Source organism: Rattus norvegicus, chromosome 19 (genome assembly GCF_036323735.1).
Source record: "Rattus norvegicus strain BN/NHsdMcwi chromosome 19, GRCr8, whole genome shotgun sequence".
In the NCBI taxonomy this organism is placed as follows: Eukaryota; Metazoa; Chordata; class Mammalia; order Rodentia; family Muridae; genus Rattus; species Rattus norvegicus.
Window position 1 is genome coordinate 55,523,993 of NC_086037.1, and position 26,429 is coordinate 55,550,421.

At 49.0% G+C, this 26,429-nt stretch overlaps 1 protein-coding gene and 1 long non-coding RNA gene across 2 annotated transcripts in view; one reads left to right on the top strand and one right to left on the bottom strand.

The window, feature by feature from the left end:
- Nucleotides 1-26,406, bottom strand: part of LOC134483369 (uncharacterized) — a 30,972-nt gene extending 4,566 nt beyond the window's left edge. Inside the window, exon 1 of the long non-coding RNA XR_010060234.1 lies at nucleotides 15,846-26,406. This is a non-coding gene — a long non-coding RNA (uncharacterized LOC134483369). The remainder of the gene's footprint in view (nucleotides 1-15,845) is intronic.
- Vac14 (VAC14 component of PIKFYVE complex) overlaps nucleotides 1-26,429 on the top strand; it is a 101,329-nt gene that overhangs the window by 24,031 nt on the left and 50,869 nt on the right. Inside the window, exons 10-12 of the mRNA NM_177930.3 lie at nucleotides 3,077-3,140; nucleotides 9,139-9,283; nucleotides 9,528-9,593. Of these exons, the coding sequence (NP_808791.1) occupies nucleotides 3,077-3,140; nucleotides 9,139-9,283; nucleotides 9,528-9,593 (275 nt within the window). The remainder of the gene's footprint in view (nucleotides 1-3,076; nucleotides 3,141-9,138; nucleotides 9,284-9,527; nucleotides 9,594-26,429) is intronic.

Genomic DNA, 26,429 nt, shown 5'->3' on the forward strand with positions numbered 1-26,429 from the left:
TCATCTGTAACAAGACAGCTGGGGTGATGCTGCACTGTAATCCTAAGGCTCGGGCTATGGAGGTAGGATTAGGAAATCAAGGTTGATCCTCCCTACATAGAGTTGGAGGCCAGCCTGGGCTACATGAGACCTTGTCTCTAAAAAATCAAAATAAAAAAACAAAACCTCACATAATAATTATCTATGGTTCCCTAATGCTTGAATGAATGAATGAATGAATGAATGAGCGAGCAAGCGACAAAGAAGGGCAGCTCTTCCTCATAGGAGAGTCCAGCTAAAGCAGGAAGAGGGACTGGAGGTGTGACTCTAGTCATAGAACTAGCATGTGCAGGAATCTGTAGAATGGGGTATTTCCATGTGAGCACACAATGCTGAACTGGCTGGTCTCTAGGAGGGCCAATGGCTGCAAAAGCACTTCCAGCATGGAGAAGCTCAGCGTGCCCTCCCCAGCCTTCCATGGGAGTGAGTCATTTCTTAATGTTCAGGCCCTGGCAAGTGAAAGGAAACATCCTACTCTGCCGTCAGACGATTCCTATGGCTCCTGGCCACTCAGTAGCTTGCCCTCCTTAGAATGCTGCACAGTGGCACCCAGCCCTGGGTCTGGACCCCAGCCCCTGTTATCCAGCTGTGGGACCTGGGCGAATCTTCTGACCTCACCTTCCTTCTTCACCTCTGTGACAGTCCTGGCACGTCAGCTTGTCACAGTAAATGAGCTAACATCTGCTGGCTGTTCAGAAGTATTCCTCATGCATCCTGAAGCTGTGTAAGCATTCGTTACATAAATGAATGGACTGCTTTGTCAGGACTTGAACATTCTCCTCTCGTCTGCTTTTCTCTATTTTTTTATTTATGTGTATGTATATGTTTGTGTGTGTACACATGTACACATGGGTGTGCAATAGAAACCAAACCCATGGCCTCGTTCATATTAGGCAAATACATCTCTGTGTGACTTCTCACTTGACTTGAAGGGACTGTTTCCTGTGTTGAATGTTAGTTCCGACAGTGAAATGCATTATAAACTCCCAACAACTTTTAAAATTGGTTTTCAATTTTAATCAGCCTTCCGGGTTTTTTGCTTTATAATTTTTGTCTGTTGGCCAGGTTGAAAATTTTTCACCATGCATCCTTGTCAAGAAATTTTGAACTCAAGTGTGACTGAGAAACACTGACAATTTAGAATGTAGGGGACAGGTAACTTTGACAAAAATCCCAGGCAAAAACTATTGACAGTTTTTCTCCGCCTGCCTGCCTGCCTGCCTGCCTGCCTGCCTGCCTGCCTGCCTGGCTCCCTCCACCTCCCCTCTGTCTTTCTCAGTGTGTATATGTGACTCTGCAAGAATGCCAGGCTTCTGATACTGTCTGATTTAGAGCGTGTCATGGAATGCCTTTTATCCTCAGTTTCTCATCTTCACAGGACTGCTACTCTGTAATCTATATATTTTTCTAAGTTTAAAAGATCACTTTAGGGGCTGGGGATTTAGCTCAGTGGTAGAGCGCTTACCTAGGAAGCGCAAGGCCCTGGGTTCGGTCCCCAGCTCCAAAAAAAAAAAAAAGATCACTTTAAGTGTTCAGAAAAAGAATAAATTGCTCCTTATGTGTCATTCTCTGGGCTGTCTGAAACTTTGTTAGGACACTGCTGACGCCATCCTCTGCCGCCTAGCCTGACTGTCCCCTGTTGTCCCCTCACATCCCTTTGAGGATAACTCCACACTACATTTAACTGCTGTCCTCTGAATCACCTCCAATCTGTGACACTTCTGAAGTCACTTTGCTGACCACCTCTCCACATGCACCAGCCTCACCTTTCTCTCTGCACCCTGAAGCTAGGCACTTTGGAAGGATGCAACAGAAGTCTTTTGTCTGCAGCATATCCTGTTGGGGCTGCATTGGCTCAGTACCGTATACTGATACTGGCCCTGTATCTGAGCACCTCACGCTGCTGACCCCTCCTCCTTTCCTTCATGCTCTAAGCTGTGGCCATTACCTGGCCAGTATTGGGGTTAGAAGACACACACAAAGTCTTGGCTCTTTAGGTAACTTAATTAGGTGCCAAAAAAAAAAAGGTTGGAATTATCACAGTGCTGTCCTGCCTGAGTTCTGTAGTGCGCAGAAAGCTACGTGTAGTAAAGGTTTTGAGTTGGCCACAAGCTGAGGGACTTATGCAGAGTTCAAGGTTACAGTTCTTTCCCAAAATCACTTCAACTCTTTTATTGAGGCTTTGTTTATGCTGCACACCCAGCTGAACATGTACAATTCAGCAACTTTTTGTTTATTCACTGAGTTGTATAATTTTATCACAACCAATTTAAGAACATCAACGACCTAAAGTCTGACCCTTCATACCCCACCCTCCAAAATCCCTCTGTAACCTCTAACCTCCCTTCTGTCTTACCTGTTCTAGGCATTTCCTATGAATGGAATCTTACTATGTAGCCTTTTGGAATTGGCTTCTTTGACTCAGCATGTCTTTAAAGTCTATCCGTTCTGTAACCTGTTCTTCCTTATTGCTAAGTAATATTTCAGTTTGTTTATCCCTGCATAAGCATATGTTTCTACCTCTAGACTATGGTAGGTGGTTGCACTGGTATAAAAATGCAGGATACAGGTCTCCCTTGCTCTTGGTGGAGCTCTTAGAATGGGACTGCTAGTCCACCTGCGTTTAACTTCTGAGGAACTGCCAACCTGCTGTACAAAGTGGCAACACCATTTCACATTCCCACCATTAATGTGTATCTTGCCTACACTTGCATTTTCTTCCTTTTTGACTGTAGCTCTCCTGGTGGGTATGAAGTAGCATCATATTGTGGACTTGACCTGCATTCCCTGCTGGCTGAGTCATGTAGAGCCACTGCCCTTGGACCTTCGGGCCTTTCTGAAATGTCCCATTTGTATTCAGTTTGAGTGTCCCCAGCTTGTGAGAGCCCTGTGCCTAGAAATGCTCAGGCCTGGCTATTGTTTCCTGCGCACTGGATCCTACAGAAGCCTAAGTGGAGGAGGAGAGAGCAGGGGCTTGTTTCTACAAACAAGTAGGCAGACTTCAGCAAGCATCACCTTGTCCCTCTTCATCCCACAGGAGGTGCAAGTGGTCCCTGTGACTCCAGCTTTGGAAGTGGCATCAGTGTCTTTACCTCAGCCAGGTGAGTGCTTCGTGAAAAGCCAGTGGTCCAAATCTTTCTGGGTGCAAGATATTGCAGAGACCCAAGGAAAGCTGTTTGGGGCCAGTCTTTGGGGAGTATCTGATATACAAGGGATGGACGTACCTTAAGGACAGACATCACAGGCGGCCTCTTCCCAGTTCCTCTGGACAGATAACCTTTGGGGGAGATTGGAAGCCACTGGAGGTCTTTAAATGTACATTCTAGAAACCCAGTCACAGGTCCCTTCGCCCAGCATCTTTTCATTATCTAAGGCAAGGCTGACTCTGGGCAAGAAGTCATGAAGTGGAAGGGAGGGAGGGAGGGAGGGAGGGAGGGAGGGAGGGAGGGAGGGAGGAAGGAAGGAAGGAAGGAAGGAAGGAAGGAAGGAAGGAAGGAAGGAAGGGCACAGCAGGCAGAAAAGTTATCCAGGCAAGGGCACCAGAACTTTCCTCTGCCTTCTCCCAGGATGGGTATCATAGCACAGGCTTCCACAGGGGGGCAGTGCAGGCCAGGGAGCAAAGTCATATCCTGCCTTGCCAGCCCCAGGGAGAGAACTGTCTTGCTTCTCTCCCCGGCTGCTTCTGCTGACTGACAGCTAAAGCTGTTATCTGAAGCATTAGCCCCTGTGCCTAAAGTGGACAATAATCCTCTACAGTGATTTCCTCTGAACTTAATGTTGAACCTCTACCTGGGGAGCCAGTCAATGTAAGAAAAAACTGTATTCAGCCCATAAATATGATCCTGACTTCAATACCCTTTAATGGGAGACAGTAAAGTAACCAGCAAATTTCCAGGAGACAGCAGAACTGCGGAGAAAGTGGTTGCACCACAGAGGGGTAGGGGACCAAGCCACTGTGGCTGGTGAAGTGCTCCCATGGCTGGGCTCTGTGCTCACCTAGTGTCGGGCCATTGAATTTACTAGTCCCATGGTTGGCAGCACCATTGTATCTATTTTAGGGATGAAGAAGGGTGGAGATAGGCTACTCTATACAGAAGGGCTTTAGGAAAGAGTCATGTGGCTGGGGAGAAGGGGCAGCAGCTTGGACTGAGAAGCCGGCAGGATGGAAGATGTGTCTGAGAAGTGTGCTTGGCAGCCCTTCTGAAGGACAGGACGGAATAGACAGAGGGATGGGAAGGGCAGCCTCTGGGTGTTAGCTAACGCTAAACCAGGCTGTCCTGGCACATTCCTAAGCTGGACTGCAAGGGAAAAGAGGTGTGACTCGGGTTGTCTAGACTCTGTCCAGGGGATGCAAGGCATCCTCAGGGAGGAGCAGGCCAGTGTGGACACTGGGTTTTGGAGCTCAGGGTTGGAGGAATGGTCAGAGGTGCAGGGCATATGTGAATCCTCTGGAGGTTTCAACACTAGGCACGGAGGAATGGCAGTGTCAGTGAGGGGATTTATGAGCTCCCACTTACAGCCAAAAGAAAACCCAAAAAACAAACACCTGTCTTACTTAGCACTGTACTCTGGGCTACAGAAACTGTCATGCTTTGGGGGGGGGGGGGGTGATGGTGAAATGGAGGAATGGCGGCGGCATGACTGATGGACTGCAGGGGTGGCACAACCTTCTACCACTTCACTTGCAGTTTGGAAACATGCTCAGCTAGACAGGCTTACATAGACCAGTTCCTCAGTGCAGGTCAGAAACCAGTGAGCTGGAGCCAGTTTTAGTTCACCATACCTGTCACTCAGGAGACAATGCTAAATCTAGCCTTTTGAAAACACGGGGAAACAACACACAAGACTAGCCCATGTGTTACTCTGGTGCAGGAAGGCCATCCTGTGGCAGCATCATGGCATGCAGCCCTTCCTGTGCTTGGAAGGAGCAGCCACAAGAATTGTGAGAACAGATCAGATGCTCAAAGAGCCTCTGGCCTGCTCCCTCTAGGGCACTGAGCTCTCACAAATGGCATCATTCAGGTGACACAAAGCAAGCTGCCCTCCCGTCTTCTCATGTGTTGCTTATCCAGAGCACTACCCAGATAGCCAGCTAAGAGCACTGGCTAGAGGGAAGGCTGTTCCTGGCCATGGCACCCTAGTGGTCGCCAGACTTTCTAATGAGAGCCGTATAGGAAAATACACACCCACACAAAATTCTGCGTCCATAGCCAGTCAGGGATCAGACTGGGACAGGGAGTCAATGCACTCTAAGACCACAGGTGCCTTCTGTCCCTTTCTGGGGCCCAGGCTCGGCCCCTGAGAGAAGCCGCTGAATAAACAGGTGTTATCTCTGTCTAAGTGTATAGACAGTCAAGCAGCACTGGTCAAAGGGGTTAAACTCCTCTACCCTCCATAGTGCTGGAGATCTGTGGGAGGTTCAAGACTGGCTCCTTGAGGAGAGGTGGAGAAAGACAGCAGAATGGAGAAGTGTGGTGGAAAGCAAGACAACGCAGAGGGAGGATTTCACCACTGCTATCTGTATGCCAGGTGACTTCTCCTCTGGAGAGAAGGGGGCCCAGTTCTTATCCTTCAGGCTATGTGTGACCCAGAAGAGGTGACAGCATTGACCCCAGAGAGGAATGGACATAAATGCGTTAAAGTGCGTGAAGAGCCTGGAGCAGTACCTGGCAGACAGCACACACTTGGTTACACTGCTCACCCCAGTTATCACAAGAGCCTCCTTATCCCCATAGTCAAAACAAGAAGGGACAGCGAGGTTACGTTCTTATTGGAAGCCACCCCACTAATTAGTAATGAGGTGAAAATCCAAGCTGAGCCTTTCTGGCTCCATACCACCAGCATTTAGCGTGGTGGATTATTGTTGGAGAGTTCTAGGAGGTTGCACATTGACCTCTGACGCATTTGGCAGGTTTTTGGACAGGTGTCAGTGTGCAGACCTCCCCCTGACAACAAGAGCCTTGCCAGGGGCCATGGCATCACCACTGTTCATTCAGGACTGTTCTCTTGGTTTGGTTGGCTACCGTGTACCACAACTAACAGAAAAGTCTAGAATTCGGTGCCGCCCAACTTTGAGTGACACCGCCAGTTACAAAGACGACGCACTGACCCGATGTTTTAGAAAGGCAGCCCTGCATTCACGAGCTCTCTCTTCAGAGTTACCTTTCTTCCAGTTTGATGTCAGCTTGATGCGAGCAGAGTGGAAAGTTAAACACTACAGAAGGACAGTGCTGCCCCCAGGAAGAACGGCTGACTGGATGCTGTGTGCTGGGGGCATCAGAAGCATGGTTGGGCGATTTCTGTGTGCAGCACACGCGGATGTTGTAGTACATGCTCATCTAAGACTCATTATGAGATGCTTAGGGGGAAAACGCTTGCTGAAGATCCCGTGAAATAACTCGGGATCTCTTAAGAGTGACTTGTCTAACATCTTGGAACTGTTATAGAAATGTATTTTAAACCTCGTGCGAGTACTGTTTGTTCATGATGGCTTTAGCCAGAGCAAAGGACACTGCATCTCAGGCTTAGCCCAGTAGAGGGAAGCTGATCACTTTGGGCAAGCACACCTCACTCTGGGAAGGTCTCGCAGCTCCAGTCCACAAGCACAGGCAGAGCTCAGCAGTCAGAGCCGCCTGCTCAGGGCAGCCAGAGCCGCCTGCTCAGGGCAGGTGGGACCCTGAGCTTATTTTGCTGCCCACTCAGATAAGCGTGCAGCTGCTTGCCTGCTTCCCGTGACCTTCACCTTGAACCAGCCAGGGGAAGAGGACTCAGAAGGATGTCTCCTGCTAAGAGAATGAGTGTTCAGCCCTTGACCTCTTGGCTTTGGTGCATCTTACATTGCCTCTGGATCCAGGCTTCTTCCTCTGCACTGCAGATTGCCTGAACCTCGAAGTCCCGTCCATGACCTCATGGTTTTTGGTTAAGGCTGACACCTTGCAGGGGGTTGGGGGAGGAGGTATCGTTGGAGAGTGCTATCAATTTCCTTTCTTTACTGTGTGGTCTTGACATGGCACCAACCATCTGAAGAGACGGCCAGGAATGGTTCAGTTGAGGTGTAGCAGTGGTCTTCAGGCACAGCCCCCTCTACCCCAATAGCATTCTGACTACTCTGTGGCTCCTGCTGGAAAAAGGACCCACTGTAAACTCTAGGGCACAGGACTGTCAAAGACTGGCTGAGAAGGGGGTGGTTACCCTTCAGTATCCACCCGCTTCATCAAGGCCCTGGACTGTGACAGGCGTCCACTTTACCTCTGAGACCGCTGTTCTAGCCACAAAACCTGTAGCCAAAAGAAAAGACAAGCCTTAGGCATCGCTCTGGGAGGATCTCTACAAGAGTCCAGCCCAGGACACAGAGAACCAAGACCTGGACAAGAGATGGCAAGTTCTGGCCAGCAGTAGCAGAGAGAGGCAGGGTGTGAAGATATCCTAAAAGCCAGCTTACTCCATGGCTGTGGAGCCCCCCTGACCTGGGATGTGCTATTGATAGAAAATGCGTGCTCGAGTTAGAAGACTAGGACCCAAGAAGGATGTAGAGCATCACATTAGGAGTCTGTGTTCATCTTATTGAGTGTATGTTGATATGCTAATGCCGTGGCTTAGTTAAAACATGAAAGCTAACTTCAGCTTGGAAACTAAAGAATTCAGATGTAGATGTAGAAGGCTGTCTGTGGCTCGACTTATTTCTGTAGGACAGAGAAGATGCAGGGCTTGACTGGCCACTGTTTCTGCCACCCTGGCTCTGCCTGTCATTTGCTGCCAAAGCCTTAACAGTTTGAAATGCTCAAAATCCATCAGGAACTTCTAGCCACGTGACTACTGGGACAGCACAGTGGCTGCCTTCCTCTGTGCAAAGGCTCTATTCTGAGTTCTGTCTCTGTGTCACATACTGAGATCATCTAGTCCCCTGAGAAATGGGATGCCCACTCTCAACTCTAAAACAGGCACCAGAGAAATACCAGTGAGCATCCAACAGCAGTTCTGCCTAGTCGTAATAGAGCCACGCCCCTTAGAAATCATAGCACATGAGCCTCAGAGTCTGCAGGCTACTGAGGAAAGCACAGCCATCAAGTTCCTGGTGCAGATGAATAATTGAATGGCCTGGAAAGGCCGAGGAAGACCATTGTGTCCAGAGCACAGTGGAGCCACCTGACCCCACCTGACCCCAGTCCTCAGAAAACACAGCCTGCACTGCCATCACTTTGGGGGAATGCAGTGTGGTGTCAGAAGAGGAGCCTCCAGCTCCTAAAGTTTCCTGCCTGTGCTGTCCCCACCTTGGAAACCTGACCTCACCTGAGTGCCACCTCCTGTCCTCTAACCCCAGCACTCAAGAGGCAAAAGCAGGTGGGTTTCTTGAGTTAGCGGAGAGCCAGTTTGGTGGAAGCTTCTCAGTCTCTGAGCGGCACTTGACCTTCCCCAGGTTTCATATGCCCTTTCTGCTAGTAGGGACCAAAGAGCTGCAGCTGGGAGCTCCAGCTGAACTACAGCACTACCTCAACAATCTCGGAGTCTCTCAGGCAGGCTCCTACCTCATCCCCCGTTCCAAAGAGCGTTTCTACTTGGAAGGCAACCCTCCAGCTTCTCTAGGACAGATCCTGTGCCGGGTTCAAGGATGGCAAAATGACAAACTAGTAGTTATCACTTGCCTGTGAAGGGTCTTGGATGCCATAGAGTGTTTCAGGGACCTGTCCTTGTGCTGTTGGACCTATTAGTTTGGTTTCATCAGCAAAATGTCTGGCTTGGTGCCCTGGGGATGCTGAGCATCTAGGGTGTTGAGCTCAGATGTGTGATGTGGGCCAACTCTGCCTGTGAGTCAAGCTGGTGCCAGGTAAAGGAAAGGAAAGTGACCAGGAGTCCAGCTAAATGGCTTCCTCCTCCCCAAATAGGGACAGCATAGCTGCACCCAAACTGCTCCTTCAAACGGCAAAGGAAGCAGAGAAGCAAAGCCCTCCTTGGAGTCACTGGACTGAACCAAGTGACTGCCATCTGCTTAGCTGTTTTCCAGTCCCCAGGGTAGAAGTGTGGTTCTGAGTGTACAGACCCAGGGTGCTATGGCTCAAGAGGAGAGAATGACTCCAGGCTTCATTTTGGTCTTACCTACAGCACTGACAGGGCTCCAGTGACCCTGCATCTGGACGGAATTGTGCAAGTCCTGAACTGCCACCTTAGTGACACGACCATTGGGATGATGACCAGGATTGCCGTTCTGAAGTGGCTCTACCATCTCTACATCAAAACTCCACGAAAGGTGAGCTTGGACCCAGCTCTGCAGAAGGCCAGTGGTCATCTAAAGGTCCATTTCAGGTTTCTAGGGCCTGCCCAGGCTCAGTGTTGGGGTTATGGCCAGCTAGAGAAAGCCTGGCAAACAGAAGAGTGTCAGGTGCTCTGGGGGCCAGGGAGGGAGAGGGGGGCTGACAGACCAGGAGCCTGGTGTTTACTAAGCCCAGTCTCTGAGTCAGGGAACTCACAAGTACCTCTTCTCTGCTCTCCAGATGTTCCGGCACACAGACAGTCTTTTCCCCATCCTGCTTCAGACGTTATCTGATGAATCTGATGAGGTAGGTCCCCCAGTCCCAGCCTTCATTTTAGAGAGCCATGGGAGTCTTCATAGCTTAGATATGCTTGACTTTGTGGTGTGTTCTTAACCAAAACTGCATGTAGCATTCGAAGGAAGGATGTTTCTTCTGTAGGTCCTTTTGGAATACTTGTGACAGGAGTGTGACTTTAAGGTCACCCTGCTTGAGAACAAAGTATAGCCCCACTTTGCTGCCCAACTACTCTGCCTCAGTTTCTTCCTGTCTGCTGAGGACAGCAGTAATGCCTGTGTTTTAGAATGAAGTGGACATGTGGAAAGGGCTGTGCTGTTTTAGCTGCACCCCACTTGGACCACCAACTTAAAGTTGGTCCCAAAGCCTTGCTTTATTGGGGTGCTTACAAGCTGCTAGTGTGAAACGGAGAGGGTGGCCTGAGTGGAGACAGGGCACTCCTGCTCATCACTCCTCTGCTTTCATTTTCTGCATCATTTGCTCCAGAGTTTGAGCAGGAGGTTCTTTCTAGGGCTCCCCTGCCTCCCAGCCAAGGGGCAGGGCACGCCTGTTTGCAGGGTCACCATCCTTCACCATCCAGATCAACCCTTCTGTATTCGATGCTGTGTGTTCGATGCTAATTGATGGTCTAAGCCATGACATAGCCCTTTCCTTTTCTGGGGAGTCACTATGAGGGATGGACAAAGCCTTGTGTTCACATAGCAGTTGGCATATGACTTACCCAATAGGAGCAAGGGGGCAGACTGGGTTGGGGTTGGGAGAAGAGGACATTGTTCAACTTCTTGGAATGATGGGCTGGTATGAGGCTCACTAAGGGCCCTGGCAACTGCCCTGCAGCCTAAACTTGCTTTTCTTGAACCTGGGCTGATGAGAGAAGCCAACAAGAGGTATCACCCTCCTGGTCCTCTCAGGTTCTCTACCTTTCCAGAAAAATCCCAAAGCGGTGGTCTATGCATCCCCTTGGTTCCTTCTGCACACGTACAATCTCCTCTCTCTCTCTCTCTCCCTCTCCCCCAACTCCTTGCAGTTTGAAACCCCAGTGGATGTGTGGCCCAGTTCTGCCTGTGAGCTGGGAGTGACTCACCAGGGAGCTGAGCCCACAGTTCAGAACAAAAAGAAAGAGGAGACTCTGCTGATTGGCCCTTTCTGTGGGGCTTCTCTGGAAGCAGCGAGTTCTCAGTCCTTTAAATTGAGTTGTTTAATCTCATCCAGCCACCTTTGCTTGGAATTGGCGTGTGTGTGTGTGTGTGTGTGTGTGTGTGTGTGTGTGTGTGTGTGTGTTTTTAGTGGGGGCACAGGAGATACGGTCCATTAAATGCACTGTTCAGTGTTCAGGTTGTGGCTGTGGAAACTCGATTTGCTGAAGTGCTAAATGTTGTCAGGGCTTTGGGGCGAATCTTGTGGGCCTCATGGGGAGAGATTAAAACTGATCTTGGGGACAGTTTTGCAGAGGGCGTGCTATGAGTGAATGGCTTCTCTGCTCTGCCTTTTGGATCTGGGCTCCTTGACAATCGCTGGTGAGTCAGGATTTTGCCACACTTTCATTATTCACTAGGGTCTTATACCTGAGTGTCCCCTACCTGTTCTATTTGACCTTGAGGACACACCATGAATTTGGTGATGAAAATCTCCTCCTCCTGGGTCCTCTGTAGGGTATCTAGGAAGTGTTCCCTGCTGGGGTTTTTCAAATTTTACAAAAGCTGCTCTAAACTTACTGGAGCTCCCTGAGGTTCACAAACCATGCTGGACTCTAGTCTTAGAAGTAAAGAATCCTTGGCAGAGAAAAGAGCTAGTCTGTTATCTCCATTTTTTAAACACACACAACTGATGCTGTTACTTACTCTCAACTAAGAGCTGCTAGAGCCCAAACTCCAGCCCAGTTCTGTTTGAAGCTAAGCCCCATCTCCTCAGATGTTGAACTACCACTCCTCTGTCCCCTCACGTAAAGAACTGCCTGGGGAGATGGGCACTGGGTTTAACTGTATCATCCAGTTTCATCCTGATTTCTCCAGAAGGATCACTGGCCTTTCCCCCTGTTTGTGAAGATCCTCAGTTCAGTATGGAATGTTTTTAAATTTTTAAAAAGTCCCTCCCACTTCAGCCCTAAATCCTTTGTCCACTTTTCTTATTGATATGAGGAAACCTTTTGTATATTTAGGACATCTACTTGATACATATGTTGTGAATGTTTTTCTGTCAGTGCTACGGTGATAAGCCCATATAATCCTCACTGCACTGTGGTTAGAGCCACTAACCCCAGGAGACAGTGTATACCCAGGCGTTGGTGATGCAAGAGCCAAGCGTGGGGAAGGCAGGGCTTAGAAACCCAGCTGACCACCACCACGCACTCTGCAGTCCTTAGCCTTACGAGGGTGTCCTGTCTGCCTTGCTCCTCAGTTCTGCCAGAGTGACAGATTGGTAGGCCGCACCCTTCTAACACACGTTGTCTATTCTTTATTCAGGATAAGTGGCTGTTTCCTCCCTACCGCCTGCTCCTTGTAGACATTATATGAATACCTTTTTTGTCAGAAACAGTTTGCAGGTGTCAAGTTAATATTCTTGGCACTGAAGTAGAAATCCTCCTTTTAGCTGTAGATCCAGTAACTTACTTTTTTATGAGGAATGTGACCCTGATTTCCCCAACATGGAATACAGGACATATGCTCAGAGCTTCCTGAGGAACCTCCAATGTTAGGGTCTGCTGCTTTCCCTGCCCAGAAGGTGTCGGGTGTCAGATGCTAATTTCCTGAGAGAGCTCTGCCTATAGACAGATTCTTTACCTACCTACTACCTTCTTGATGAGCTGGGTCCAGAGACGTCAAATGACTCTTCCCTCCTATGCATAGGTGTCACCAGCACAGGAGTGGGGACCACTCAGTCTCAGAAGCGACTTGGAAGGACATGCCTTCCCTCTGAATGAATGTGGGCAGCCTGGACAGCTGCCCCTAGTCTCTGGGCAGATTCCTACCTCTGGGCCATCCTGGGTGGTAGCCTTGCATAAGGAATTTAACCTTCCTGAGCCCATGAAGTAAGGCTCGTAATACTCCATATACATTTCAGACATAATGCCAGAGACACAGTTCTCCCCAGACCCTGCCCCACAGCCGCCTTCCTGTCCTAAGTTCATCTACTGAAAATTGGCTTTTTTGAAACGTTGAATTCTTGCCCAGGAGCAAGGCTTTATTACCCAAGAAGTCATCCTGTCCTTCAGTAACACTCAGGGTTTTGAATGAGGACTGTATCCACTCACAGTGATGGTGACAACATGTTTATTTTGTTATGATCTAGAATGGCAACCCTTCCTGGTAGTGTTTTCTTTCTGGGTGACAGTGCAGCTTAGTGGCCAGGTACACAGGTCTTAAGATCAGTTCGTCCAGGTTCTGCCACCTAATGGTTGGTTGACCTGGACCAAGTAAGCTAGCCTGTTCCCTTAAGGGAAAAATAACAGAGGCACCTCCCTCTAGGCTTATCGAAAGGGTTAAGTGAGACTGGCGCTCAGCACAGAACCCAGCATGCAGGAGGACCTCTAGTAAACAGGCTCCTCAGAGTCTGGAGGTCATTTCTGTAGGCGACCTTGGAGACACACATGACCTCAGCAAGATGAACCTCCTGTCTGCCACAACCTTCTCCCTCAGTTTCTCCAGCCAACACCTAAACACAGGATTCTCTTATTTCTGTCTCCCATACGCCTCTGGATAGAGCAGGCCAAGGAACCTGTGTTCTATATAGAAAGCCATGCAGCAGGTAATGGGAAAATGGAGAGTATCCCTGCATGTTCTTCCTCCTCCCTCAACCTCCCGAGAAGCCCTGGATTGAAGCTGGCAATCCACGCCAGCCTCACTCCTTAGAGCCCTGTCGTCAGCATGTTCCTCATACGAGCTGAGGAAGGATTCCAGCTGGCTGCCTCAGGTCCAGGGAGAGAAAGAAAGGACATCATCACTGGCAGAGACACATCAGGACCACAGCAGCCATGGTCTTTCTCTCAGAAACAAGTCTCTTGAGACCAGTAAGCAGGCCCTGCTGGATCCCGCATTACTATGGCTCTGTCTTCTCAGCAGTAGGGCCTGTTTGGCATACCCTGCCTCAGCATCTCAGATCTCTGAAGAAATTACCAACCCAGGAAAAGCTCCTTGCTTTTCCCCTCTTTTAACTTCACAATCACTATCAAGAGAAGTCACCGGCTGAACTGTATAGCCTGATGTGAGTGGTACAAAAGTGGCAGAAGAACGAGATCCGCCCTCCTAGCAAATTTGTTGGGTAGCGTTCTGGAGCATTGTGCACAGCTGCGGCGCAGTCTGTGGGCAGCGGTGCCTCCATGTGGTAAGTCTAAGGGTAGCTCAGGCCACCGAAGAAAGCACTTTTTATAAAGGCACTCAGAGTCCCCTGGAAGAACAGTCACAGTCCCTGAGCTAAGACAGGCCATTGCCTTTCCTGTCCTCAGCCCAATGGATGTCTCAGAAGTACCCAGACCTCTGAGCACCCAGTGCCTAGACTGAGCCCAGAGGGAAACAATTGGGCCTCCTTGAGCTGCTAGCTATCCTCACTGGTGCACCTCTCTGCCTCTCTAGCTGTTCTCCACCTCTGGGCCTCTTGATTCCTCACCAATAGGATGAGGCCCCAGGGATGAGCCTGCTATGCTCTGGACTTCATTTGAGGAAGGGTAGAAGTTGGGAAGTTGCTTTCATGGCGCAGGACTCTAGAGAAAAGGAACAGAAGCTGAAGAGATTCTTGGCCCTCAAGAGAGAGGACTTGCCTGGCCTAGTCAAACTGCTAAAAGACCCTCCCAGGCCTCATTTATAACTAAAGAAACAGCCCTACAAACGTGGCTTCTCCAGGCAGGTGCCCTAGGGCCCTGAGCAGATTAGGAAAAGGCTACCTTTGTTTTTGCATTTTGACTTTACACTTATTCTCCACCCCACCATGTACACATGCGTGCGGTCAGAGCGTAGCTTATGGGAATCAGTTCTTTCCTCTATCAAGTGAGTTCCAGAGATCAAATGTAGGTCATTGGCCTGGCAGGAAGTCTCCCTCCTCCCTTTATAATGCAGTGAACACCAGCTGGGGCCACCATTGGCTCAATCTCAAGGCCAGGCAATCCTGTTGTCCCGTTGAGTCTCTTTCCTTTCAGTACACCCAATCACCACCATGAGCACTACCTTGATTTCCCCATTATCAAGAAGTCTTGCCACTTCAGTCTTTTGAGTTGGCCAACTGAGCTTCCTTGACATGAAGTCTCCCTCAAAGGGAAGCCCCAAGACCAACAGCTATGAAGAATGATATCAGAAGGCTGTGGTCTTTGTGGTTCTTCTGCCCCTAGAGGGAGGGCCTTCAGTCGAAGATTGGCCATCTCTCAGGATCTTCCTCCATGTGGGGACTTGTACTTAAATAGAAGCACTTCTGTTAAAGGCAACTTGAAGAGCCACTGATGGCCCCTCTGATAGCCTCACTGGCAAGCTCCTTCAGGAACCATGCTGCAGTGTGCCTGAGAGAAGCCAGGGCACATACATAGGGCCACTACTCCACTGCAGCCATCTTATGGCGTCATCTTTTTCTCTGTGCATTGTGTTGTGGCAAAACACTCTGACAAAGGCCCACTTAAGGAAGAAAGGGTTTACTCAAACACTCGGGGTTACATGTAGCCCATCATGGTGTGATAAGTCAAGGCAGAACCTTGAAGCAACCAATAGCATCCACAGTCAGAAAGCAGAGAGAGATAAGCAGGTGCAGGCTGCTGCACGTTTCCTCTATTCACTGTACAGTTCAGGATCTGCTCCCCAAGAAGTGGTACCCACAATGAGCTGCTCCTCCCAACTCAATTCATACAAACAAAATAATCTCCGGTAGGCCTACCCAGAGGCCTGTATCCCAGATGATGTTAGGTTTGTCAGAGTAACAATACCAACATCTATTGTCTCTGCCTATCTGTCCAGTAGTCCTAGAATAATTTGAATTATCCCAGCATGACTTATGAGGAGGTTTGTACAGAAGGAAGATAACTTACCTACGGTCATGCAGCCAAGAGCTAGAATTGAGAACTAGATCAATCTGATTCCAGAGGCTCTAAAATCTACACAGGCTCTTCTGTGAACAGGGGGCCAGCTCAGATTGGGGTACAACTTCATGCAGTCCTGGTCTCATGTTATCCTAATAGAATTTTGTCCTGGGCTGGCCTTCAATTATGAACGTGCCCTTTCCCTCTGAGCATTTGACCTTAACCTTTCTTCCTTGCCCCTTTGCCTGGTTGGCTGCCTCTGGACTACTCACAGATGGGACAGGGAGTCGGCAGCTCTTTCACTCCAGGTCCAGACCAGAAGCCCTCTCTGTCCTCCATCTGGTCTTCTAAACAGCGAGGCCAAGGGCTGAGATCACAAGGATCTCAGAGTTCAGGAAGCCTCTGGTCCCATACCACCCAGCTCTCCACAGGACCAGTTTTCTTCTCTAAGATGCTGAAGTTGGACTGGATTGTCCACGGTTCTTTCCAGCTCTGACTGTGTGGTCCTGACTCCACGCCCTGGAATACTAATGCTGTGTGCTCTAAAGCAGAGTCTCCCCTAAGAATAGGGCTTCTTTTCCTTTTCAGTTCCTTGCCTCGCTTTTTATTTCACTCCAGTTTTCATTCTGTCTACTCTCCAAAACAAAAACAATACCTCCTTCTGCCTCAAGTCCATAGGTTTCTTTAAAATCGGACCGTCAGTAAGACTAGAATCTCCATCCACAATGCTAAGTACGGTTAGAGTCTCCATCCACAACTCTAAGCTAATGGCAGTAGCCAAGAGCTTCATTCTTATAGCCAGGAGCCTGTTACATATGGGAAGATGGAGGGCCTGGGGTTCTCTCCCACTATGCCACAGGGGCCTTATCCACAGCACTATATGCTGTGTGTCCCTGCTCTGCCACAGCTAACCCTGTAGCTTCCTACTTCCCTCTTCTCCCAAGTGGCAACAGCCAGCAAAAAGACAATCCCAGCATCTTCTTCCTAGGGACAGCCAGGACCCCTGTTCCAACACCACAGCCCAGCGAAAGTACCCAAAGCCACTGTGGGCCACCTAGGGTCATTGTAGCACTTTTAAATTGAGTCCTTGTCAACAAGTCTTTGCCAAGGATAAGACAACAGTTGTGTCTGTCTAGAGGGCCTCTGCTTCTTCTCAGTCTAGATTTCACATTCTCATTCTCTCCATTAGCCTCCCTAGACTGAAGGGGACCCACAGTAACCACAGGAAGCATGTAGTCATCCCACTGCACAAAGCCAGTTTTGTGGGCCACGAGGGTTGGCATGTTTATGTCTAGATACTTCTGTGGGACAGAAGGCCAAGCATGAGTGAAGTGGAAAAGAAGGCCACTGCCTGGCCCCTGATGGAAGGTGGAGGGTGGGCTGAGAAGGGCAGCAAAAAAGCAGGCTTGTTTTTGCAGAGGTGGGACCTGCTAGCAACAAGAAGACATAATACTGAGGGCTCCATTGGGTTCAGCTTTCTCCTATTATAGGGAACTGAGTTGTTTAAATGCTGGGTAAGCTACCTGCCCATGCTGCAGGCCCCCAGTGCCCATCTCTCCTTGAACTTTAAAGTGATCACCCTCAGAGGCCAGAGTCCAACCATTTGGCATCAAAGCCCTACAGCACCATCCAAACCAGGCCACCATTAGAATCCTCTGCTTGGGCCTTCCCCAGATCCCCTCAACTGTACCCTCAAGCTAGGCCTTGTTGCCTGGACACTGACATTTTTTTCCCTTTTTTTTTTTTTTTTTTTTTTTTTGGAGCTGAGGACCGAACCCAGGGCTAGCACTCTACCACTGAGCTAAATCCCCAAGCCCCTGACATTTTTTTTTTCTTCACAAAATCCCAGAAGACTCTGATGCACATGTCTGAGTGGGAGCTACTCCTGTGGACCAGCATGAGATCTGTGGAAACTGGAACCCCCAGCTCTCAGCCCCCACACCCTCTTCTATGTGGTCTGGAGATGACCTGTGCTCACCCCATGCCCATGCACTGCTCCTGGCATCTTTAGAAGTCACATGTTCCTCCAGACTGTGGCAGTTTTCCTCTGGAAAGCTAAATCTCAGTGGCAGTTTCCTGCAGCTTCACAAGACACTCAGGCCAGAATGAGACCATTCCCCACAGGTGACAGTTCACTCCTCTTACTGACTCTGTCATGGACCCTGGACCCAGCACCCATCTGCATCCTTCCGTGCACCTCTCAAGAGGACTCAGGGCTTTTCCATTTCACCCAAGAGGAAACTAATTCCAAAGAACCCAGAGAAGTTAAGGAATTTAGTCAAGATCTCTAGATGGCTTCCTGAAAGACCATTTATGACCTGACCTGACCTCTCCTCTCTCCATGTCCCTTCCTTCTCTCTCTCTCCATCTTTCTGTCTCTGTCCCCAGTATACCTTCTTCTGTACATTAAAACTGGGCCAGGGGCTGGAGAGATGGCTCAGTGGTTAAGAGCACTGACTGCTCTTCCAGAGGTCCTGAGTTCAATTCCCAGCAACCACGTGGTGGCTCATAACCATCTGTAAAGAGATCAGATGCCCTCTTCTGGTGTATCTGAAGACAGCTACAGTGTACTTATATATAATAAATGAATAAATCTTTAAAAAAAAAAAAACTGGGCCAGAACTCATCTGTCTTTATATTCATCCCCACACAGCCTTTATCACTCTTTATAATGGCAGCTTAGTGTGGGCTTTAAGAGAAGTCTGTCTAACTGAGCACTGATGCTCAGAAGTATTTTACAAAAAGGCAAACAACCAAGTTGGCACAGTGTGCTGGTCCCATCCAGCCCTGTCCCCATCGCTAAGGCCAGGTGCTGTGGGACACTTATCAGTAAGCCATGTTTAAGCAGAGCTCTGGGGGGTAGTCAGGAAAGCTTCCCGTCTCCTGGTTACCACAGTTCAGGAGCTCATCACCTAGTGATAGAACTCTAAGGATATGTATGCATGTGCACTCGGACTTGGCAACTCTAAGAGCTGGGAACTCAGGTCAGTAAGCATGGATGGCTGGATCACAGGAAGGAAAGCCTATGGGGTTAGGAGTAGGGAACACAGTCTAGTCTCTCAGTTGATCCTACCCTAGGCTGTACTCCAAAGGGGGCAACCACTAGCATCATCTACACTAGTCTACATGATTGGTCGGTGGAACTGACATTAAGTACTGGGCCTTTGTATAAACCCGTAGAAAAAAGTCTCCCAAGTCCATTTTGGGGGGAGGGGAGCAGGGGACCTGCCTAAATCCCCTAGGACATGTGCTGTGTTAACCAACATTACCTGTGAGCTGTGTAGAGCTAAAAGGTACTTTGCTTTGCAAAACCCTAAAAAGCAACCTGAGTACTCTTCTGATTGGAAAGAAAATGTGTTCACTCCTGCACAGAATGCCTCACCTACCAAAGACTGGCCTTTCTCCTTGGGGCACTGCTCATCTAGCTGCGGAAGGCAGGGTTCTCATGCCATGTAGACCACAGCTCTGTTCAGAATGCCAGCCTGCCTGCTGCCTTCTGCAGCTCCTGTTTACCTTGTGTCTAGGGCAGAGGCCTCCAGCCCGAGTGCCAGCTACTGTGGGTGCATTTCCCACTGCTCTTGGCCTTCATTCTGGCTTCTAGGGTGAATTCTCTGGCTGATTCCCCAAGCCCCAGGGCAGCAAGAGCCAAGTTATATGTGGTCAGGGATGGAGGAGGCCTGGCTACTGAGCTATACCCTTATAACAAAAGGAGCTAGTTTCTATGTGGGCAGAAGTAGAAAACCCAAGGATCCTGTGAAAGTCAGACCTCGGTGCCTCTGCCCTTCCTGTCAGATTTGCTTCACAGCATGAGGGGCAGCCTGACCTGACCCAGATCACCTACAAGGCATTACAATCAGCCGTTCAGATGTTCCTTGGCATTGGTTGACACTGACTAGAGTGCAGCTTCCAGCGTCTGGAGCAGCATCCCTCTCTCGCCTCTCGGGAACATTCTTGCAGCTTCCTCCTAGCCAGCTCTGAGGAGAGCACAGTCTGGGGATTTCCTGACAATAGAAAGAAAAAAAGGTTCCCCTTCAGAGGAGCTGGATGGCTGCACCAGTTGACATCTAAAGCCTGAGCTAGTACTTGCTGTGTAACCCTAGAGCTTCCTAGTGCTTCCTAAAGCTCAGTGGGACTTTAAAGTGGGACATTTGTCCATCCATCCTGTTGGCAGCAGCTATTCCAAACTATGCATCTTTTATTGTCTTCCCGTGCTGCAGATCAGTATCTGCTAAGTGATTGTCTGGGCCTTCAGAGCCAGACTATTGGTTGGAGGCAAGAACAGGCTCCCTGTGTGAGGACTTGAACCTGCCGTGCTTGCAGCCACAGTGCCATGGAAGGGAGAGGGCAGGTGTGGTAGTGGATGCCCATTAGACCAGTGAAAGATAGCAGCACAGTCCTTGGTTGCTAGAAAATGAGTGTGACAGATGTCATTATCTACATTTATCCTATGCATAATGCCAGTTGACACTATAAAGTTGTCTCCAGCAAAGGGGACGATCTGAGGAATCCCCTAGTTTTCTCCTCTCTGCTGTCTACCCCATGGGAAATATGAAGCTCTTTTCCCCCAACTCCTGAGGCTTCCCTTAGAGACACCTTGGCAGATTCTGTCTGCATTCATTGTCTTCAACCTTGACCCTTGAACTCCATCAGGGAGTCAAGGCAGCAAGCACATTGCACTCCAGAATCAAGGACCAGCTGATGGGCCCTCCCCACTCCTACCCCCACCCACTGCCATGGTAACAGCAGGAGCTCCTGTTCCTGCAGAATATTGCTTTCTTGTAACCTCCCTCTCCCTCCCCTCTTCTTTCTCTCACACAGAAAGAAAGCACAAGTGTTTTATATTCATTTTGCAAAAATGCTGTGTAGTGCATACTAATTGGTGTGGCTTCCTCCGGCTTTCTTTGAGCTAGTCTCCATCCTTGGAGCCAGGACTCCAGGCCAGCCTCGGGCAGGGGCCCAGACAGCCTGTTCATTGGCAGAAGAACTGGATCTGGGTTTCTGGGGATGGAGCAAGGCTGGCCACATGTCTGTGGTTCTGGGGCATTTCCTTCTGGCCTTGCGGGATCCTTGAGCAGAGATCTTCGTCCCATAGCTTCCTGCCCCCACTCCAAGGACTGCAGGGTCTCCAGGGAAGTGTAGAGCACCACAGTCGTGACCTGGGCATAGAGACTGAAAGCCAGGTCTCTGCTCATCTTTCTCAATACCCTGTTGACTAGACCTTTCTCTGCAATAGCTCTCCTCCCTGGGCCAGATCTTTGTTTTGATTGCTGCTTCAAAGGCTCAGGATCCAAGCTGGGACTGTGGATCAGCTGAAAAACAGCTAGCAATGGGATTTGATCACTTCTGAATGTCAGAGAGCCACTACAGCCCCACAGTACCTCCCCAGTATCCACCGTACAGCATTCCTGCCCTCCACTCAAGCAGTCCCTTCCCTTGTTCAATTCTGGTCTGACTGTTTAAGGAGCAGGAAGGGTCAGTTCATTGTGTGTGCACCTGTGTATGTATGGTGCCACAAGCAGGGGTGTGGGCTTTTTGCCAGTCCCTAGGACTGAAAACAAATCATTTGCTTTGTAAGCACAGGAAGAGTGGCTGGGAGCACCAGAGGAACCTGTAGACAACATTTCCGGCTTTAATTGTGCAATTGAAGTGTAATTTGCATTCGTTTGCCATTTGATATTAGACTTTCTAGAATAAGAGAGTTCTGAATGCAAAATGTACAGCCTTCCTGGCTCTGCTGTCCTGTCCAGTAGTGGGCAGGAGGCATCAATGCAGAGACAGGTGCTGCACATTCTCATGTAAAGCCCTCAGGATGAGCCATTATTCCCACCGCATCACCAAGCCAGGGCCATTAGCAGCTTGATATTGGAATTAAAAGTCTTATAATAAGGATGGATGTTGGACTCTTTGTGCTTGCTTTCTGTGATTGTGCATACGAAGTCCCCTTGTTCTTTGGTACCCATAGGGGATTGCTCCAGGGATCCTCTGGATTCTATAAAATGGGCCAGTATTTGCATATAGCCTACATATATTATCCCATGCACTTTCAGTCATCTCTCAGAGACATGTTATACCTAATATAATTAAATGCTGCAGCAATGACTGTTATGCCTCAATGTTTAGAAAATAAGACAAGGAAAAGCCTTTATATGTTCTGTATAGGTGCACATCACCTGATATTTTCAGTTGACAGTTGAACCCTTTGACACAGAGGACCAGCTTGTCTCACAGTCTTCAGGGCAGCCTTGCATGATCAAGCCTCCATTTGTACATACAGAGGAATATGCTATTACCTGCTAAATGGAACCCAGGTTCTTTAGTATGGGCCATAAGCTTGGGACTTCCAGCTTGATTTCTGACTAAATACCCCTCCCGCCCCACATCCCTCTGTGGAGCTAAACCACCACAAGAATGGATTGCCTTGTTCTCTGTATCTATAAGCAGCTTATGCTAGTTAAGAAAATGCTTCAAATGTGTACCCCAACCTGTGTGCGTGCGTGCGTGCATGCGTGCAACACGACCTTGGTGGACGCACCATCAAGTACTTCCAAAGGCTCCTGGCTTCCCTCAGACCAAGTTGCTGGTTCCTAAAACCCAAAGGTTCTCTTTCAAGTAAATGTTTTTGCATCCTATAGCCTGTGGCTCTGGCAGAGCCTGTCCTGTCTAGCCCTATGTCTCCTATAGTCAAAGCAGAGCCATGGGAGCTGCTCAGTAGGTGATAGGAAGAAGAGAGCTGTGTTAGACAACATTAACTAATGTAGAGTAGGTGTTGGAAACCTGGAATGTCTGACCACAAAGCCCTGAGTAGTTTTATTAGCAGATTTAGCCTTCTGGACCAGAGCTGAGTATGAAGCAGACGCTTTTTATATTGGGCTGGGACTATCCAAATCTCAGATTCCTCGTGTAGAGTATAAGGTGACACCAGTGGTGATTGAGAGTGTTAGTTCTAGCCAGGAGCAACTACAGCTTGCTCCTCTGATCTCCTTGTCCTTATAGCCTGGTTCTTGAGCTGCTCCGGGAGACATGATCTTGTGCAGGCCATTCTTCTTGCATGCTACTGGATCTTCCTCCCTCCAACTGGAAAGAGGTGCCTGTTGGGTATCTAGTGTCCTGTGTGCCTGTACTGGTGCCAGGGCTCTTACAAGAGCTGACCTGGTGTAATGTGTGCCATACCCCAATTACCATTGCTGGGTCATACTTTCTCATTGAGCATTTGACCTGCAGGACTTGTTGCCCAGAGGGTGTGTCACCCTGTCCACCTACACAGATAGCTCTGAGAAGGACTATATGACTTGAAGAAGCAGAGTTCTAGGAGATCAGGGTGGTCTTCTCTTCATCATCATCTCTCCTGAATCTGAATCAGTTGTCAGGCCATAGGGCATTGGAAAGAATGACCACGTGGGCACTGGGGCAAGCAGCACCGAATGGGAGTTAGGTTACCAGTTTGAAACTTTGCCTTAGTTCTTAATGCTTTTCTTGCATATACCAAACCTCAGCTGTTTTTAGATGTTTTCATAAGGTTGCACAACCATCATTGCTGCCTAATTTCAGGACACTTCATCTCCCTACTCTTCCCCCCAAGAAACTAGCTGCACCCATTAGAAGTCTCGCTCCTAACTACTGGCAACCACAAATGCACCTCATCTTTTCAGATCTGTCTCTTGTAGATATTTCATGTATTCATTGTAGTTTGTAGACTTTGTGTCCACCTTCTTTGACTTAGCAAATGTTTATAAGCCTCTTCCTGTTGCTACAGAGTCCAGTGTCCTTATTTATTTGTGTGTACGATGTGTGCACATGCCATTATCAAGGAGGACTTTGAGGACTCAGTTCCTACTTCTGCCTTATGAGTCCAGGCCTCTGTTATTTCTGATAAGTGCTTATGCCAGGCTTTGTCCGTCTCTATCTCACTCTAGGAGCACGGGCATTACGGATGTGTCCTACAGCTTATGTTTCTACAGCAAGTGCTTTTACCCACTGAGCCATGGCTCCCTTTCCTCATTTCTTCTTATGACCAGGTCATTCTGTGGAGTGGATGTGCCACATTCTGTTTATCAGAAGAGGAGCCTTTCCATTGTTGGGCTAGTGTGAATGTTCAGATAGATGTGTCTGTGAACACATGCCTGCAGTTCTCTTGGTAACACCTTGGAGGAGGAGTACCCCTGTGGAAACTCTGTTTAGTTACTGTGGAACTCTTGGCTTGATTCTTGCTTTGCTGTTTAGTTTGGATGAGTTACCCCATACTGTCCCCCAACTCCAAGTTCGAGATCTTGGAGTTTACCATTCCTGACCAGTAATTTACTTGTGAAATGGAGTACCAGAGACTGGTGGGGTGGGTTTTTTTGTTTGTTTGTTTTTTTAACTCTTTTAAAACTCCATATAACTGCCATCTGCTTCCCCACGACACCCTCTTCCCTCTGTCTCTTCTAATCCTGGAGCAGTGAACCTGCCAGAGACTCCCTTCAGGGAACAGAGACCTAGGCCTGCAACCCAAACCCATCTAGGATCCTCTGGTTCTTGGTCTGACATGGGGCCCACTTTTGCTCCTGCCATCTGACAGGGGTATGTAGGGCCATGTTTTCCATCCACTACAGATCCATTTCCCACAACTCAGCAAATAGAACCCATTCCAAGAGCAACCAGGACCCAAATTCCAGTGCATGAAAGGACAGTCGTGATAAGCTTCTGGCAAAGCTTTGTTCATTCTTGTGTCCACAGTCATAGCAAGGGTGGCTCTGACTCCCTCCCTCCAACAGCTCAGTGCCTCCTGCAGCTCAGTTCTGATGCAAGGCAGAAGCTCAGGCAGGGCCTAGGGAGTGTTTCAGTACCTGAAGTGAGGGAGCAGTGGGGATGGCATCTGTGTGAGTGATGTCATGACCATCCTGGAGGAGGCCAAGGGGGTGCAGGTGATAATATCATGTGCCAAACATGATACAGCTTAAAGAAGACCAGGAGGCCAGAAAGGGTCAGCAGGCAAAGGGAGCCTCAACAAGGGTACTGGAAAGCTGGTCAAGCAGAAACTAAGAAAAGTGACAACCAATTGCATAGGGTAAGACACTGACTTGCTATCTGAACTGCTAGGACCGCTTTTGTACTTCAGACACCATGTCTTCCATTGTTGCACGCATGCATGCCATGACATGTGTATGTACATGAAGATCAGAGGACAACAGTGCTCGCTGGTCCTGTCCTTCCACCTTTCGAGTTCTGGAAATTGATCTCAGGTTGCCAGGTTTGATGGCAAGTCGTTTTACCTGCTAAGAAGCCATCTTGCCTGCTCCCTCTACCTTTTTGAGATAGAGTCTCAGAACCAGGAGCTCACCATCTTAGCTAGACTGACTGGCCTACAAGGACCCTGGATTTGCCTATCTACTCCAGCACAGGATCCCACTGTGCCTGACTTTACATGGATGCTGGAGATCCAAACTCAAGTCCTCCTGGTGATTGGCAAGCATTTTACCCACTGAGCCCTCTGCCGAACCACAAATTGATCCTACCTGTATCTCCCAAATGCTGAGATCACAGGTGTACACCACACTTTATACCCTTTGATGCTGGGCAGTTCCCAGTTAGCCTTGTGATCTTGACAGGAAGCAGTTTGTCCTCTGCAGTATACTGTTTTGCCGAACTCCAGTCAGTATTCATAGGTTAGGTGTGTGGAGTACATTCATAATCATGATATTTTCAAATTGCAGTTTGTATTTTAGGATATAACCCCATCTTCACTTGAGGAACATTTGTACTTACAGGGTTTAGTAGCCCTTATCACTGATTCCAGAACATTTCATCACCCCCAAAAGGAACCTCATCTTTGCCTAACCTTGACCTTGTGTGTACCATATTCCACTAACTAACCTATCAGAGCCCCACCCAAGAGCTCAGCAGCTTTTCCACTGGTCCCCACCTACTGTGGCTCTTTTTTCCACCCTCTTCCTCACAGTGGTTAATTCTTTCTTGATCTGGGTTTAGAGTGGTGCAGTAAAAGGTGCAGTTGTCCCTGTTGTCACCTGATGCTTGTTGAGCATGTGCTGGGTGCCAGGGTTGGTCCTAGGGATACAGCTGTGGGTGAGCATGTGCTGGGTGCCAGGGTTGGTCCTAGGGATACAGCTGTGGGTGAGGCAGAGGCAGGTGTTATTGAGAACTAAAGAATAGGAAGCAGAAAGCACTCGCAGGACCTACAGTAGGAGGAGCTCCCTGTGGAGGGAGTTAGACTGTGGGTCTCTGGGCCAATGAGACTTAGACAAAGGGGTATGCATCCATGGTGATGCCTTCCCAACAGGGCGTGTCCATGACCTTTCTCTAGTGCCCACTGTATGGTACCACAATGAGATGGGCTTTGCCATCCTGTAGCTCTGCTGCCAAGTGAAGATAGTGTAGTTTCCAGGGCTACTGGCCTTTAGGGGCAGCCCTAATGGAAAGAGGACAATATGGCCTGGAGTAATGTGCCTTTCCTTAGAAGAGTGCAGTAGGCAGGTAGGCAGTTGAAGAGGCCTTGCCTGGCTCATCCAAGGTTAAGTGGAAACACTTGAGAGACAGTCCTGTCTGGCTGTTAGGAAGCCTTTTAGCACAGGAGGCCCTTTGGACTCTGTGTGGCCTGATGTTACCGCTGCAGTGACAGCTGTTCTATGAACAGGGATGGATAGGACCAAGGCCTCATACAATACAGAAACTGAGATACAGCCTGTGTATGGCTCACCCTAGTGCCTAGGACCTGCATCTCAAGGAGCCCCTCCAGTCCTTGTTCAGATACAAAGAGGAAGGAAAAAGATTCTCCAACCTGGTCAGCTTCCTTTCCTAGGCATTGCCGTCAATGGCCTCTTAACCCATACCTTCACCACATTCTCCCTAGTACTTTTTCA